The following is an 18,428-nucleotide window of genomic DNA, read 5'->3' as shown; positions in this document are numbered from 1 at the left end:
GCTGGGGCAACAAGGGGGAGTGTCAGTAACTGGAAGGGAAGATACTGGGGTAGATTATCTTGCCATGAGGAGTACAGCAGGATGAGGCAGTGGGGTTTCTGTGGCTGCTTTGTAGCCTGTAACCAAGATGCAATAATAGCTGTTGTGGTGGTTGTGGAGTTTAGCATGTTAAATACGGAAGCAACTTTTCCAGAAACGTATTAGGAGAAGAAAAAAAGGCAGCTTTAAGGGTGTCCTGTCAAGGCGTGAAGATTGTGATGGGACAGACTTAAAGCAGGTTTCACACTGAAGGCTCATCCCAGCTAATTTACGAGCAGCAGGTGCAGTGGTGGATCCCTAAGCTATGAATCTGGCCGAATATCAGAAATCTTTATCTAATACAGCCAGGGCTGATGCTACTCTTTCAAAATCAGCAGTGGGGGCACAAACTTAATCCACCCTCTTCTGGGCAGCTGGCATCCAGAGCGCTATAGTAGCTGGACCACGGTAGAGGGTTGGTGGTCATTAGCCACCGTTTGTTTCCCCAGCATCGTCAGATGGTCAGATCCTGGCGTGGAGCGTTTAGGCAATGCCTGTGTGAGCCTGTGGAACAAAACCCCCTCACAAAGCAGCAAAACAGACCAGTACGCAAATGGGGTCTCACAGCGACCTTAGCCGGCACTTCTGCATAGTGACCAGTCAACATGCAACATTATATATATCGTGGGACTCCACTGTCGCAGTTCGTTGGCAAACAGTGCAAAACGTCAAACATCGTGATGCAGCGTCCAGGCAGGGTTTTACGGCTCATTCTTGCACTTGCTAATAAGGCCTAGTGCATGATCACAGGGACAAATGCAAGAAGTGGGCTGTTCTATTGCTTGAGGTAACACAGCTCTTAAACAGTCACTACGAAGGATTTGGTGTAGAGTCTAAACGCAAAGGGTAAGTGGACTAGAGCATATAAACTGTGTAGGCACATCCTGATAGAGCATGTCCAGCTTTTAACTCTTCTTTTTGAGCAAAAAGAAAACCGTCAGAGGAGAAAATGCAAGTATGCTTTTTTCAGGGAAGAAGTTAGTCTAAAGAGCCATATTCTGGTGCTATTTCAGTGTCACTGTGGCAGCTTATCTTTGACTACGCGTAGCACTAGGGCTCAGGAAAGCTGGTTAATGGGTGCATTAGCTTAGGGGCTGTGAGCCTTGTAAAAGCTGTGTGGGGTGTCTATAGCAAACACTCAGCAGTACAAGATGCAATACAGGTGCATAAATCCTTCCTGGCCTCCAGCTGCTGCCCCAGGGTCCTCTTTTGTATCGACCAGCCCCATACAGATGTGCTGGATACCCTAGGGCATCTCAAATAGTCTTGGACATATTTGTTTAAGCAACTGAATCCCACCTTAAGTGACTTGCTCAGGATCATATATGAAGTCTCTGTGAGAGCTGGGACTCAAGCCCAGATCTCTTCATATGCTCTCCAGCGTTTTGATCACAGGAACATACCCTGTCTCTGGAATGAACATATCCATATGGTAGTGTTGGTTGGATTTCTTTTTGCTTTTCTCATTTGGAATAACTTAACTAGAAAAGGGTCATTAAAGGAAGTCTTGCAGAGGATGACAAATGCTTCTCCACAGTGTCATTTGTGTATTGGAGAGGGGTGAAAGTCCTTTCACCTACCTTATTATACTTTATGTATTTTTATATCAGTCTTCGGTGTTACTATGTCTTCTGTGCTGGGTTTTTGAGGGAAATGCACATGCTGTGTTAATATCCCTCTGCTGAGTCTTGCCCTAACTGTGTGGCTGCCTCGGGTTATTTGTTCTGCTATTTGAGAAAATGTCTATGTGAGCCTATGGTATGAAAATCACATGAGACAGAAGGAGAGGGAGAGAAACCCCTAACTGAGAGAAAATACACGAGGACGTGGGGGTCAGAAAAGTAGCTTCGTGCGTGACAGAAAACCTAATGGAAGTGTCAACGAGACAGTCCAAAAGTTAATCTGGCACACACTGAGTGCAGGACTGTTTTCAAACAGGGCTTTTAGTGCAGTGTTTTTTAGGGTCGAAAAGATTTCTGTGCTTTATATTTAGAACAGTTCTTGGTGGTGGGGAAAGTCCGGGATCTCAGTTGCCAGTCTGAGGACTTGCTGGGCTGCTGAGAGAAGAAGCAAGGGAAGTAGAGGGCTGGGATGGAGGGGGAAGAATAAACTGAATTTGGAAGCATGAGATCAATAGTTTGTAATATCACTTTGGCCGAGGCTTGTATCGAATGAGAAATCTGCTGAAAACAATTATCTGAAAAAATGAAGCTGCTCAGGTTTCTCCTTTATAAGTTTCTCCGTTGATTTAATCATCCTCCTCATCCGTTTTGTGAGTGCCGTGTCGGCTCTAATGAGGCCCCCTTCCTTCATTTCGTTCAGGCAGCAGTTTGAGCCGCTCTGGACGAGAAGTGTTTTTTCAGCCCTGGGGTATACCCTGAGGTACTCTGGGGCAGAAAAATATGTAGTTTAGAGGAGCAACGACTACTTGTGAGAGTTAATAAGGGGAAACGAACTCAGTTGTGACACTTGTAAGTTTGAAACACAGTTATGTGGGGGAAAAGGGGGAGAATCCAACTAGTTTTAGCAGAGATTTAGCTATCCATGGCAAAAGCAGCTGCCGGCCTTTGGAGAGCTTAGAGGTGATGGGGCTGTGCGCAGGGCCCCATTTCTGTTTTCAGGGGGATGGCTTTAAAAGAGGGTCCACATTTTGATAAAAAAATAACCTGCCTTCTCCAAACATCCCATCCCATGGCCCTGGTGCTACCTGCGCACTTTGTATCTCAGCACCGCTTTATGCTCTACAACAAGCCCTTGTGAACCTTTAGCTTAGCTTTCCAGAGGCGTTTACAGTCAGCTAACAGCCGTTGCTTTTAGTAGACTGGGCTGATTTACACCCAATGGGACTCTAATCCTTTCCCCTTTTGACAGTCACCGTAGAGAACTCAAGTGCTGACAAAGTGAAACCATTTCATAGGCCACCACTTAGTGTCTTTTTACGTTTTACTAAATTTCCTTGGCACATGACATTTCAGCAATTTAGAAAGCAAACATTAAGCAGGCAAAGACATGTATAACTAAACTGTACTGTTCTGTTTGCAGTCTTCCTCCCAGCAGCATCCCCCTCCAATACCCCATTGTCTTTGATCCCTAAAAAGCCAGCTATGGTTTTAAATAAACTGTAAGTGGGGACATGACTCTGCTTGATGTCTGGCCTGCAATGGAAATAAAGCGTCACTTCCAATTTTATCTGGGTGCAGAACAAAGAGGTCTGTGACCAATCCACCGTGGAGTGCCCTGGCTTCGTTCGAACAGGGAGCTTTGATGGGAAGCATATTTCAAAGGGCCAGGGAAGCAGATCTGAAACGCCGTCAAAAAGAAATTGTTTTACCTGTTGTAATTCCCATGCGTGGTATCCTGTGTTCCTGCCTCATGGAGATTGTGCAGTAACCTTGCAGAGATATGGCAGGAAGCTGGAGCGCCTTACCAAGGCCGGGCTCGGCTCAGTGGGACTCCATCCGAGGGCAGGAATTGACCCGTGTTCAGTCGACCAAAGCAGCTGAGCCCCAGGGCATTTGGAGGTGGAGGAAAGGCGAAAAGAGGCAAGCAGCTAGGCTCCCTGCAACTTTGCTCATTTGCAAACAAGAAAAGCCTAACTAAACTTGTCTAACCAGCTTAAATCACTGTGGCCAATACGATATTAAAAGGCATTAGCTCTGTATGAGCTAATACAGTCTATGTAGCTGTTGGCGTGGTATTTTTCAAGAAGGGTGCAATGACCAAGGAAGGACTTTAATAAAATTCATTCCAGATTTACAATGAGTAGGAGTTTAGCCAGGTCTCCTAGATGCTAATAGGGAGAAGCTATTTTCCTATCAAATAGCAATGTAGTTGAGTAAGGATTTGGAATAAATTGTTGGGATGGCTTCCAGTTGTAAACTGTGGTGAATAAATGAAATGGATAGGTCATTTCTCCCTAGCAGCCTGGGTTTCAGTTTCACATCAGGCAATTCCATATCTCCGTGTCTGTCTCTTCCGCACCATTTACTTTGTATACATCCTCCCTCCCCTCTGCTTCCACTCTCCCTTGTAAATATTTAATCTTAAAATCTCTCTGCCTTTCTCGTTCCTTTTATTTGATGCGTGTCTTATCCTGGCTACTGCCTTTGGGAGCTGGTCCTCGAGGAATGAAAAGGGACAAAGCAGAACATCAAGCTATCATGCTGCGTACCAGGCATTATTTTTCCCTTCTGTCAGAATTAAATGGCACTTGGGCTTTTCGTTTGGCCTATCAATAATTCCACAAAGTTCAGAGCTGTCGTATGAAACTCAGGGAAGATAGTTATACACTGACATAGCCTGATATGCTGTCATAGTGTCACATGGCTCTGTGCAAACATTTTTTTGCTTTTTAAAGACTGACCCACAAAGAGGATTGCTACGACTGCTTGTTACAGCCCTGCCACTGCTGTTACACACATCTCCGTCACTGGCCTGCCCAGATAGGCTTCTGTCTTCTGTCCTAAGCACTTTTAGCATGGATTGAAACGACTGATATATCAGAAACTCAGCAACTAGTAACCCCTCCAAAATCTTCAGCCTCCTGGAGTCTGCTCCACTCCGGAGAAGCCAGCACTAGAATAAAAAGAGAATAAACAACAGTTCCTGAACTTTTCAGAACGGGGGTCGCAGATTCCTGTTAGTGTTAACACTGAGCATTTCTCACCGTTGAGTTTCCTTCTCATCACGCTTCAGCCTGAAGGGTCCGTCAAGGTGAGATGGCTCCGCAGAGCACCGGCGGACAATTTGCCATGGCCCTGTGTAACACAGTTTGACAACTGCTGCCTGGGAGCAAACCTCCGACATGCCTCGGACGGCCAAAGACTTCGCTTCACCTTGGGTGCAACTGGGAATTTTGCTGTTGGCTCCAGCAGGGGTAGGATTTCACCGTTGAAGTATTTCTGGCTGAGGTGACTATATGACCTCTCATGGAGGATACTTTGTCATGGGCTGCCTCTCTTTTTGATGAAGGAGAGTCCAGCTGAAGTCAGCCCATTTCTGAAAAAGCAGGCATTCATTTCCAGGACATGAGAGGCTGAGGTTTTCTACTTTTTTTTCCCCACTGTAAGCTGGTTTATTTCTGTTACTGGCAGCACATGAAATTATTTAAACTCATTTCTCTCTTCTAGCTGATTAGGTATGTCCCTTTCTTCTTGTTCCTAAAGCAGTGATGGGGACAAGGATGGAATACAACCTTTCTCCCCTTGCAGTAGCACCTCAGCAAGCAGAGACACCTGGCTTTTAGGCTGTTTTTCAGCCAAAAGCAACGAGTGGTCAAAGCCTGACAGAAGAAACACCTTGTCCCTCAATCACAGACACATGATTAGGCACTTTCTTCCTCTTTCTTTCAGTCCAGAAGGGCAATTTCTAGATGCCCTACATAGATGGCAGTGTTTCTTGTTTCTAACTTTCAGCTGGAATTCCACTGCACGTTGTTCACCAAATATAACAATATAACATTTAACAAAGGTATCGAGTGTCTTAATATAAAGGAAATTGAATTATAGGTTTCAGGCATTGCAGAGTTGCCTCTAACATCTCACACTGATGCCTCCGGCCTCTGGGAGGATTCCTTGTGTCCTCCTTGGGGAGCACAGGCCGTACCTGGAAATCAGCCCTACTGCTCCAGGACCACCTTCTCTCAATACAGCCACCAGAGATACACTGCTATTAAAGAAACAAAGCTAACGGCAATAGAATGAAAAATACAGAGTGACATGTATCTTCTCCAGCCTCTTCTCCCCCGTCCTTTGCCATGACCCAGAGTCACTCTCACCACTGCCTTCTGCGCTGCCCTCTCCAGCGGGGTCCCAAACCCCAGACTGACTGCGCTTAACCCTGCTGTTGCAGGCTGGTGCTTTCCTGATCGCAGCACAAAGTAGCGTTCCTCGCTCACAGATGTAGTCGAGGCAAAGGATAATCAACTCCTACTTAACTGGCTGATGAAGAAAACAGATATGGAGGAATAAATATAGAATTCCCATGATCGTTTAAAATTCTTTGTTTATTGAAAGGGATCGGGGTGGTTCTCTTGGGGCAACAGATGGCAACGTCACTTGGGGAAAATTCCATTTTGATTCTTGTTTTTGTGGTCATTACTTATAGAGGTCACTAATCCTATTGCTTGGCTTTTCCCTGGATGGTGGGGGCAGGGGGGTCACTAGATGCATTGTTTTGCATTCTGGAACTCAAGCACAGTGTGTAAGAGTGATATGTCCTGAGCGCTCTAACAGGAAAATCACATGCAGTACTTTAATATGTATTACATCTCAAGCTACTACACTGACAAGACAGGCGTGTAGATGATGAATGTAATTTGTAAGTAAAATTCAGCAGAAATATCTTCAGGGTTTAACTAGGTATCAAAGCAGGAAGGCAGTAGTGAAAGTATTTTACTGAAATCAGACTCCTCAGTTATTTTTAGTCAAGCAACATTCATTGTTAGATAAGTAATAGTGATTTGCACCATTGCAGTCAGTACAGAATGACAGTTCACTAGTTTGTTTTTTGGATTTGTGGGTAAAGCGTTGCTCTAAAGTCTACTGCAAGTAGTATGAGATTATTGTAGTTTGCCTTGATTTAACACATTGGAATAGGGCAGTTCATGCTGGATGGTTTGCAAGCTTTTGGGGCTGGATGGTTTGCAAGCTTTTGGGATACACATTTTATTAGGACAATGATGTACTTACTGTTTTAGGTAGTAGGTTACTTGAGTGTGATTTGTATATCTATTCATATTAAAAAAATTCACATTCTTTCTAAATTTATTAATCTAGACTGTAACAACTGTATCTTTGGCTGCTTGAAAAGCAGAGGCCTGGCAAGCAGAAATATAGCCCAGCAAGCCTGAAAGCAAAAAATATAAGTAAGTAAGTCCAGCGTTCATATTTATGGCACAGCCAGTAGTTCTCCTGAAATAAACAAGAAGAAAATCTTGTAAGAGGGATGGAGGAGGCAAGAAACTCTAGTAAAAGAGAATAAACATAGTATAGTTATAGTATAAAACTCATATAACTCAGGATTCTCCTCTTCTAAGAACCCTGGCATGTTCACCTATGGCTAGGCAAAAGCTTCAGACAAACAAATCGAGTGTTTTAAGTACGTGCTGTTGAACCAAAGGAGGGTAAATGAGAGAATCCTTTTCTGCAAACCTTTTTTTTGTAATTGGCACCCAAATAGCAGGGCTGTTGAGGCATTACCGGATTACATAGAAATGAATGGAGCCACCTTAACAAATCTCTTTATTAGTGAGTGAAAGGTACATTATGATCCCAAAATATTTATACTAGTATAATTCCTATTTTAAAATATTTTCATTCTGCTCCTGATGATAGAAGACCAGGCAAATATATTGATCCTACTAAATACAGAGCAACATATTTTATCATTGTAAATCTTGTAAACATCATCATAATTCACCCAAAGCACAGATTTTACATTGTGTCACCCAAGAGCCGTGTGGAAACGTAACAGGGCAATGGAATTAGTAAACAAGTAAGAAGTACAACATTGTATTTTTAACAGGTGGAAAAAAGACCCTCCACAAGCAAATTTGAAAGAAAAAAAAAAAGGCAATGTAATCTCTTTTTGTCAGCCAGGCTATCAACAGGTAGTAAAGTTAGCATAATTTCTTATTAGGAGGCCCCACTTTGGGGGCTGGGAATCCATTAAGGGCAGATGTGGCCCCACTTGGCCACTGCGGCCAAGGGAAGAGGAGGAGGAAGGGCCAGCCGGGCTTGCAGCAGGTGCCTGTAGGAAATGTGGCCGAAGGCGGTTTGTGTGGCGCGTGCAAGCCGCTGAGCAGCACCCTGTAATCACCGAAGGAAGACGAGCAGAAACCTGTAATAATCCTCACCAGCAAGTACTTAGATAATAGGTAGCTGCAGTTCTCAAAAGCGAATTTCAGATCTGGCCTTGTAGTGACGAGGTGTGAGCAGAAGTGACTCCTGCTCTGAATTATCACCCTGGCGGTGGTGGTGGCTTTCCAGACCGTGTTTCCTCCTGATATTTTTGAATATGCTTCCCATTTTAAAAATTATTTGCATTAGAAACAAAACAAACTGGCCGAAAGAGGAGCAAGGAGGTTGTTAAATCTTCCAGCATAGCTGTGAAGCTTTTCCCTTGTTAGCGCCAACCTGTGTGGTTGCTGTAGCTGCAGAAAAAAACAACACCAAATGTACAGGATAACAAGCAAGACGGCCCTTGGCCCGAACCAGCCTGGCTCCTCCGGTGTTTACTCTGTGCTGGTTCTGTTTCTAGCTCTTTTTCTTACCAGGAACAAATTTTAACATGCTTGTCCTCGTCTTTGGGCTGCTGTGTCTGTATTCTTGCAAGAACAAGTGATATTTGGGGACAGAAGAACTGATAGTTCTGAAACGAAGGTGTCAAACCTCAGAGATTTGAAAAGTTACATTTAATGAAAAGGTCAGTGAGAAAAAATTCCCATGGCCGGAAAGATAGAGGCACAAGGCCTTTGAGGATGACAGGTGGGTAAAATATCCAGGGGTGCCAGTCAGTGCACCTCATCAGGCTGCTGTGACGACTTCCCGCCTGGCACTGACGCTCGTCACCGATGGCTGTCACTCCCAGGCCGGCCAGGGCTCTGGGTGCAAGTCAGTGCCATCAGGTGCCGATCAAACCCGAGCTCACCCTCCACGTGGCCCAGGCGTTCCTCTGGTTTCGGCTGCGTGAGGCTGTCGTCAAACCGCATGTCTTTCCTTCCAAGCTTTTCTCTGGGCAGCCGCTTAACATGTGTCTTCTCTCTCTGAGCGTCCCTCCAGCACAGCGCTGGGTTCCCCTGCGTGGCTCCCCCCAGGCAGGACCGTGCACTAGTCGCATCTACCGTGGGAGCGGAGCCCGGTCGGGCTAATCTAATTCCACTGAGTGGTGTTATCTTTCTTGTGCTATCCCCCAAAACCTCAAGATGTATGTTTGTTGTACTGCATGGTTATCCAATTATTCTTAATTATTTTAATAATACATGTGCTCTTTTGTCTCCTAGAAATACCATCTGCTTACCTCCCAAATGCCAAGATAGCTCCCTCTGCCTTAGTGTGGTAAGATGGGAGTTGTGATTTTCAGAGCTCAGTGATTTATTTTCCTTGATGGAAGGGGCATATTTCAACCCTTCAAAACTGCTTTGTGTATGTGCTCATAGTTATTATCTTTTGCATTTTCTAGAACTTTACTTGTGATATTTTCCATCATGAGAAGCACCTGCAGTGTGCTTTATGTTGCTTGTGCCAAAGCAACACCTGTTTTCTATGGATGGTATTCAGAAGGTTAGCCTAGAATACAGTTTCTGCAAAGGGGAAAGCACTTCTGAGATGATATTATTATCCTGAAGTGTCTTCTCTGCTGCCCATCTCCCCTCCTCACCACTCTGGCACTTCCCCTCTTGCACACTGAGGAACGGTCAGCCCAGCGCTTCCACAATATATGACATTTTTCTGTATAATTGTTTTTTACTGCTCATTCTCCCCAATTTGCCTCTCCTCTTCTGCTGTCAACAGCTACCCAAATTTGCAGCATTCCCTCCATGGCTCCGGCCTGTGTGCGACCAAATGCGGGTTGCCATTTACAATAACCGGTGTAAAAATCTCCAGTGAGGAGGAACTGGGAAGTGTGAGACAGGAGCTCCTGGGACCTGCTTTCCCGTTGCCTCACTGCGTTGCAGCGGGGGATAACTGTTGATGCCGAGTGGTGCCCTAGATCTGCCTGTCAAGGTTGAGATGGGGACAGGCCAGGGATGCAACAGGGCATTTTAGGCGTGTAACCAAAAGAAACAGGGAATAGCTATGCTAGGGTTATTCCCTGAAGAGCTTTAAAAGCTTAAAAGAGGAATGTTAAAATCAACACTGGTCTTTACAAGGAGCCTGAGGTGAAGATTTCGAGACTGGGATTAAGCGTATGACTGCCATTGAGGCCACTGCCTTCAAGGAAATGAAATCCAGCACTGGTGAATTAAATCCAGCATTGGTGACATGAGGAACATGTGAGCTGTATCGTATATGCAGTCCCTGCCCAGCATCTGAGCTGCATAACAGAGACATGGAAGGTGGAAGATTGTAATGGGTTCCCTCCTTCCTCCCTCATTTCTTTCCCTTCCGGATTTCTTTCTTACCTTCCTCCTTTTCCTCTTTTCCTTCTCCATTTCTCACCCACCAGCTGCACCTTACTGGGCTGTGGCTGTTTGTGAGGGCCTGACTAAATAAAAAGCAAGTATAATCCGAGTAAGGATCTCCAAGGTTAATCAAGCTGTCGTCCTTTGCCGAAGGCTGTGATGCTTGGGGATGCCCCTGCCTAGGACTGCAAGCTCCACTGAAATGGGAACAGGAGGCTGGAGTGGCCTGTTTTGAGACTACCACTCAGTCAAGTGGATCAGAAGGGAAGATAGGCAGTGAAAAAACGGCCATCAGATTTTATCTCAGGGGAATGCCACACTATTCTGCCTCTTCGTCTTGTTTCAGGTCAGCAGAACTGGTACTAGGTCTTATTTTCTTCCTCCTTCTCTTTAGAAGGTAACATAGAGGGAAGGGAAGAATATTCACACTGCTTCTGCTTAAAAGCTAACTTTTATGTAGTCCAAGTCAGCTTTGAAATTTAAACCTCCCTGGGAAAATAAAACGAGAGAGGCTGAGTTCCTGTTTAGACTGATATTATTTGACTGAGGGCAGTCTTTGCTGAGGAGTAATTTGGAAAGGTAGCAGACAGCCATGACCTTGATTTACTTTGTACCAGTTTGGTTTGAAATGGAAGAATACTGAAATTTAAATTTTTAGAAAATTGTAGGGACATCATTAAAGAGGAGGACTGTCAGTTCTTCCTTTCGGAACATTCTGTAATGTTAAAAACAGCAGAGGATTTAGGTGTGTGGCATTCTTCTGCAGACTTCTTCATGTCTGTTACCAAACTCGATGGCATTTAAAGACTGGTCAAAGAAGAAAAGTAGTCCAGGACTCTCAGCACACCCTTGGATAATTTTCAAAATGAGAAACACTTATTTATACTGTATAATACATTTGCTAAACTGTGCTCGTGGGAGGCATAGTACTAGATTAAGGAGGATATTGGAAATCCTGTATGAAGTGCATTTGCTGAGGCAAGTGGAGAATTCATATAATATGGAGCACACTCTGCCCCATTTACTTTGGAGAAACCCCAACTCACTTTAAAATACGTATGCTAAGGCAGTGCTGTTATTGGGAGCTCATTTATTTGAACATTGATCTTCGTTTCAGTCACCCAAATATTTGAAACAATTTGCATTTGCCAAGTGAAACTCTTAGTTAATATCAATATAATAGGACAGGAAATGATTGGGGGGGGGGGCAAACTCCACTTTATTCTGGTTGGAAGGATTTCTTCCTCTTTGATCTGCAGTTTTGGATGTAGTTTCAGCGTTCAGTTATTTATATTGGGTTCTTTCCACCTCCAGTCCTGCACTTTGTTTTCTTGTTCTTTCTTACAGGGATGGTTTTGTTTGCTTTCCTACAAAAACACCTCACAATCAGGAAAGAGCATGGAGCTTGTCTGGTTTGGGAGGCAGTGAACCAACCGGCAGTTTTCTAATGCTCCAGACTACAGATTAAAACAGTGCCATCATGTTCAGATGTTTCTTCAGGGGATAAAATGCATCTAGATCTGAACTCCAACATGCTGATAGACCTGTGAGAAGCAGAGCTAGGAAAAGAAGACAGAAACACTAAACAAACTGTCCCATTAATCAAAGAAAACCAAGAAGTAAAGACTTCCTGTGAATTGTCCTTTTCTCTTTAAAACCCTCTTCCTCATCACAAGAGCTGCAGGAGACCCTTTCCTCTCCCAGGACAAGTGGGCCACCTCTAGCCCACAGTTAGCTACCCAGCAGGTACCTAACGAAAAGGGAAAGACCTGAATTTTATCTGGTTCTCCTCAGTGACAATGGCACTAATTTAGATTTCTTCCTTCTGCTTGAAATTTATAGGGACTTTATTATAAAGTAACCAAATTATTGTGGCAAACTTGACCAGGGAACAAAAAAGTCATGAGGATGGGAGGTGGGGGACAGACAGCAGGCTTCCCTTCTTTCCTTAAGATACCAGGTTAAACACTTACTTCATTTAGTAGGGAAATACAGAGATTTATCTGCTGATTGGCATTTTTTCCTCCTCTCTCTTTTTTGATCTATTATGTGATGTATAATCAATTTTATTCTCTGGAGATGTTACTGATGCCGCTACATGTAAATAGAATCCCCCTTTGCTACTGACTGCCATATATGTATCAGAGCAGCAAGAAAACTGAAGTTTGATTGATGAGTGGTGGCAGAAGACTTGCTCTTCAGTATTTAACTGGAGGTTCACACTGGAGGAGCTTCGAAGATTGTCCCATATCCCTATCCACCACAGTCATCCTTTCTAAGTCTCAGATGTCAGGCTTTTCCCAGAAACCTGTGCCTACTGTGCTCCCAGAGGAAAATGGTGTAGCCTGACAGAGGTGTGATTTAGAGAAGAGGACTTGTAGGGACATTTACTTGCTAAAAGGCAGAGAGACTCTTCCCAGTGGAAAACCGTTTCTGGGATAACTCGTCATTTTTCCTGGTTATGCAAAATTCTTCTGTCCTAGTTCACAAAATGTGCCAGGTTTTCACCCATGGCTCATCCTGAATGACTTTGGTGTTTGATCGAAATGTCTTACCCAGCCCATATGCAAAACACATCCATTGAGAAGGAAAGAAGCGGAGAGGGATTTATGAATTAACCCTGAAGCAGGCTTTTTATTGACTTCCTTGAACTTCCTGCTGCCTTCCTGTCTTTCACATGGATTTTCTATGGGGCCTGAGGCATACCACTTCATTTCCCTGGAACTCAGTTTCACCACCAGATGAACTGGCATTTTCCTAATTCAGAGGGCTACTGGCAGTTTCATCGCTGAAAGGTTTCTACAGTCCCTCTCACGTAAGACATTTTTTGGCATGCAAAGAAGTACCATTATGAGAGATGGGTATTACATACCAGTGTGCCTTTTAGATGAACTTGTACAACTTGTGTAAAGCTTTTACAGCTTTCGGTCAAATACTCGTCTGCAATCAACATAATGGCAAGGGAGTATTTGTGTGCAGCCTTTCACACTTGTAGGTAGTGCCCAAACAAATCTGCGCACACTGGCAAACGCAGCATTATCCAGCCAGCGTTGTTACTAGTGCAATATTTGATACGTCTGCGGTATTGCTTGGTAAGAGATCTAGAACGTGTAGCTGTATTTATAATGGTATGTATCTCTGTGTATATATAATAGGTATACAAAGACATATGCTGTACATATGCACATGCACGCAGGCTCCTCTCTCCTGCCAGCGCCGTGGCTGCCGCCGCTGCCACCGCTGCCGGCTCTGTTGCCGTTAGCATGAGCGGGAAGGAGGGTGGATGCGGAGCCCCGGCGCTGCAGCCCGGCAAGGCTCGCCGCGGAGGCGGCACGAGCTGCGGTGCGCTCCGGGAGCAGGTCCCGGAGGTAGGGCGAGCAAGGCCGTGGGAGCCCGCGGCAGCGGCCGGGCAGGCCCCGCGTCGGCGCCGGGCACGCGGCTGCAGGCAGGGAGCTGCAGCGACTGCGGCCGTGAGTCAGAGGTGACATTATTTTTAGCAGGTTCCCCTTAGTAGTGTTCAGACTGGCAAACGGAGGGGCGTTTGGAGCGTGAGCGCTGCGCGCTCGCCGGCTGCCTGCTCCGTGCTGACCGACCCCGCGTGCCGGCCGAGGGGCTGTGTTGCAGCATCCTGTGCAGCAGCTAGGGAAGGGGTATCAGCGCAGCTACGAGGAGGAGTGTGGGTGCCAGGGGGATGCACCGGAGGCACCTGCGTGCCAGCAATGCCAGGTTATTCCTGCGTGGAGCCAGTGGTGCTAAAGAGGAGACTGACTGCAGCATGGCAGCTGTGTGTCCAGGTCTGCAGCGAAAGCAAGGTTATTGAATCCAGGTGACACTGTGTAAGACCCGAGTGTTTGGTCCCAAGCTACCACTGCTCCGGCTCCAGCCTCACCTGGGTCCTCTAGGTGACCTCGTCCCAAGTAGCTCTGCCCGGGCTGCTTTTTTTTTTTTCCCCCCACAGAAGTAGAGTTGAAGTCTGATGATGTCACGTTCGGGGAGGGGGAGGGAAGAAAAAAAAAAAAGATAGATTGCAGTCCTAACGCAAGGAGGATGCAGCAAGCCACCGAGAGGGTCTCCTCCGTTAAGGAAGACGAGGAAAAAGGCAGAACCACTAGCAGAGTCTTTCTCTCCCTCCTGCTTCGCTCGGGAAGACACTCTGCCTTCTGTAAGCGGAGCTGCCTGTGTAATGCATTGCACATGGTGAGGTTAGAGCTGTTGTGCTTGCTTAAGGGACAGGCTGCCTTATTGCTAGAGGGCTGCTGCAAGGCACCGTGGAGACGTGCAGCCTCTGTCCCGCACCGACACAAACCGCCACGGCCAGCAGCGGACGGGCAGCTTGGACAGCACCGGGACGGCTCGGGGAGCCAATGCAGGGGGCGAGAGCAGGCGCTTCAGCTTTTTGAGGGAGTGAATGGGGAGGGGGAGGAGGGTAGTACAAGCAGTGATGTCATTTTTAACTGGTTCCTCTCAGAGCTGCTGAGTGAAGTTAGAGGAAAAACCTGCAATCCCAGAATGGCTCTCAGCCTTGACTGGAGGCTCTAAATGACTGAGGGTCCCCACAATGGTAATTCATTTTCTTTCCTATGCACAGCTGTTCTCGTAGACCTTTATTTTGGGTCAAGCGGAGGGCATTTCTCTTTCTCTCTCTCTCTCTCTATGCTTTCAGGGTCTGACTTCAGTTTTTGCCTCTGATTTGTTGAATACCTTACAGGTTATTTGAAGTTTTGCCTGGGTAGTTTGTGAATGTTTATCTGCTGTGTGAATCCATGTCATTACATGAGAGTTTAGGATGCAGCATTTTTGCTGGTCGTCAGGAAGGGAGATGCAGAGCCTGTCAAGCACAGAGCTCTCTCCACGGGAAATGTTGTACTTTTAAAATCACAGGTGGAAAGAAAAGGGCTCGACTGGCATTTGTGTCTGTAATGGATAGCATTTAATATTGATTGTGAGAGGAAGAAGGACTTGTAGTCAACTGCACAGATAGAAATGCATCTTGCTTTGGTGACAATTTCTTTTTTCTTGGTTGCCAGGTTTTTATTATGAGGCTTTTAACTCTAATGAAACTGAATGGAAAAATGGCAGCATAAGATGCTCTGACTGTTGGAGACAATATATGCATATATATTTCTTAATGGCATGCATTAACCGCTTGTGTGCTGCTCCTTCTATTGCACTTGCCCTGTTGCTGTCTTTCGTAGAAATCGGTGGACTGCCAGGCTGCTCCTTGGACAGCCGGCAGCACTGAGGCTCGTTCTGCGTGCCACTTCTGGGAGCCAGCAGCAGCAGCAGTCCAGCAATTTTTAGATAAATAAGGCTATCAAGATAGGTCAGGAAAGGGTAAAATGGCTTAGCCAAAATGGCAGACAGGGAAGAGCATCCCCTGTTTATATTTCCAAGTATTTGGCTAATGGTGTTACTAGTGCAGTTTGGGTTTGTGCTTGTTGTGGTGCTGTTTGGTCCGAAGGCAGAGGCTGTAATGCTGAGAGTCCAGCTGGCTGTGGAAGTCATATTCCTCTGGTGTGCCTCTACTTTGCCAATGGTAAGACTTGCTTGTCTTCTCACTGAAGGCAGCATCTGAGATATCTGAGGAAGCCAGACCCTTGTTTTGCTTACTAAGAACTTGGGACATGTATGCGATAACCATATGGCCTCTGTTGTAGCCTATTATGGCAGCCGTGAGCCCAAAGCTGGGAGATAAGGTTTCAAGAATGAGAGAGGTAGGCTAGAAATGGGAACATCATGACACCTTCCGAATATAAAGCGTTCCTTCAGGAGAAGGATGGTGATAAAGGCTTGGGAAACCCATTGCTCCCCCTGAGAAAGCTCTGAATGAAGAGCATTGGGAGGGATAAGGCTCTCTTGTACCAGCTATTGTGAAGATGCTGGCAGTGGCCTCAGAGGTCATTTTGAACTCCTTCGCCTTCAACATGCCATGGTGCAGAGGGAGAGTAAATCTGGTAACCTCTTTCTTCTTTCAGTCCTCCCAGCATTAGCCTTAGTGTTGGTATATGTAATTCAGAGCCAAAAGCCAGGCTTTCAAAGTGACATGTTCATATCAGTCTGGTTTTCATCCAGATATATGCTTGCCTGTCACTGATAGTGCTTCTGTGGGAGCAGTATGCCTGGCAGGTGGAGGGAACGGTTAACAGGCTGTACTGAAGTAGTCAACATGGCATATGGAGGCTTTCCATCTCTTTAGTGCTAGGCTGAATTTGCTGCTGTGCATAGGGAGCTTTATTCTCCACTGATTTTAGTGTGGCACCCTCCACCAGCAGGAAATTAAAGCATTTAAGAAAAAAAAGAGCAAAGAACTGTGAATCTGGAGTAAGCATTACTTCATCCACCTCATTTGAGGGCTGAAATATTCCCCGTGCCTGGAGAAGTGCAGGGCTCTAGTTCTGCTTGTTTATTTCAGCTCAGTTCATCTGAGGTGAGAAATTGCAAATTCATGGCACTAGAGAGGCAGTCCGCTACCCAAAGATCAGGGGAGCTGCGTGTGACTGCAGCCGGCATGCCCGCTTCTGCAGGCTACCCCCACAGGAATCAGTCGACTTTGCAGCAGGGAAGGTTAGGAAGGTCTTTGCAAGCGCAAACAGAAATGAAGCACTGGGACAGGCAGCCGACAGCTTTTGGGAATCTCCTTCTTTGAAGCTTTCTAAAAACAGATAAGAATAGTGTTGGGGTGGTCTAGAAATGCTCAGTCCCACTTTAGAGCAGCAAAATTAGGCTTGGCTTTGCATTTTGATCTTCTTAGCACAGACTGAGTCACGCTTCAGTCAAAGTTCACTATAGGAAGCGTTTTCTGTAACTGAGGGTGGATGCCTCATTTGCTGCCCTCCATTGCTGCAGCAGTATGACCTAGCCCCGCAGAGGGTCCCGCCACCAAGGAGAACAGAACAGCTCAGTCTCTGAGACCATTCAGCTGTAAAACTTTCTACTGATACAGCAAAAGTGTCACTGCTGTGTCTGTGGTGGACGTGGTTTTCAAGAAATGGGAACCGGTGTGCAGAAGTGTCTGCAAAGAGGACAAATGTTGTAATTGGTAGAAATACCTCTCTGGACTTTGGTGGGCTTTGGGTCTCACCACTAGTTAGTAACTGTGTTCACTTACACCACAGACTGGTCAAAAGTACACTTAGTTTGGAGTAGTCTCTTGGAGAGGGTTGAGGCAGTGGAGTATGAAGGGAAGAGACTTCACTTGAGTGATGCAGTTGACGGCTGCCCAGGAACTGCTACGTGGGAACACATTTTTCATATTGTAACTCTGACACGGCATGACTTTCTGTCTACAGCATAATCCATCTGTATGCTTACATGATAAAATTTACTTACTGTTCCCGTTATTCTCAACTCGCATGGTCTTCTCAGGAGGGAGCAACATGAGCTGCATGGGGGTGAACTCAAGCCAACATGTGTGTCCAAGAGGGTATTTTACAGTGCATGCAATGAGGATCAAAGCTGTAGAAAGAGATAACAAAGGAGTTTAAGGCTCAGTACCCAAAGCCCCCACAAGATCTGAGGAAGTCACTTTCAAGGGATAGGAACACATCTGTCCTAAGAAAGGATCCTCATCAGTGCTGCAGAAAAAGTAAAAATAACTCATGGTCCTTGTGAGTATGTATGGGGGAGGAACAAAAGAAAAATTTCTTCACTGTTCTAAATTTAGCAATGAGTTCAAGTCTGTGCATGTGACCAAGAAACACGAAGGTCAAGCATCTAATTGTATTTATGCCATTGCCATCCAAGTAATTATCTTTTCTCCCCTGGCATTTCAATAGGGTAAAACTGAAGTGGTTTTGGACTGCTGTAGTCTGGTAAGTCAGAAACTAGGTAACCTCAGTGGCTCACCTACTGGGCTGTCTCCTCTCATTTGGGCTCTGTTGGTAGAGTAGGCAGTGGTTGTGTCCCTCTGGGATTTTTTTTTATAGGCTACATATTTGAGTTTGGAAAAGTACTAGTAATCATATCAGTCTGGGAAGCAACAGGAGTAATTCCCCGTCCTGCAGTATTTCTTGGTAATAATGCTTGATCGAAGTGATGAGATTTCCAACTGTGCCCTCATACTACTGAGTGTGGAGGATGGGAGCAGGATCAAATATATCACTGTAACAGCACATGGTAAAGAGGGATGATTCTGGTCTGCTGTGATACATGCATGCGTCCTAATGTCTGCAGTCATTTTGAGGAAAAAAAGATCTTAGCTAACCTAAGTGGAGAAACAGCTATTTTG

General features: G+C 45.6%; 1 protein-coding gene across 3 annotated transcripts in view; it reads left to right on the top strand.

Annotated features, from left to right (window-relative positions):
* The window catches only part of NHS (NHS actin remodeling regulator), a 278,297-nt gene that overhangs the window by 208,651 nt on the left and 51,218 nt on the right, over nt 1–18,428 (top strand). Inside the window, exon 1 of one of the 3 annotated variants that reach the window (XM_068918975.1) lies at nt 14,690–14,762. The exons of the other annotated variants lie outside the window; for them this stretch is intronic. Coding sequence (XP_068775076.1) covers nt 14,741–14,762 — 22 coding nt within the window. The 5' untranslated portion in view covers nt 14,690–14,740. Of the gene's footprint in view, nt 1–14,689; nt 14,763–18,428 lie in introns of those variants that run through there. 3 annotated transcript variants of the gene reach the window in all.

The sequence above is a fragment of the Struthio camelus genome, chromosome 1 (genome assembly GCF_040807025.1).
Source record: "Struthio camelus isolate bStrCam1 chromosome 1, bStrCam1.hap1, whole genome shotgun sequence".
NCBI lineage: Eukaryota > Metazoa > Chordata > Aves > Struthioniformes > Struthionidae > Struthio > Struthio camelus.
The sequence above is the reverse complement of the archived record's forward strand: the minus strand, read 5'-3'. Positions and strand labels throughout refer to the sequence as shown.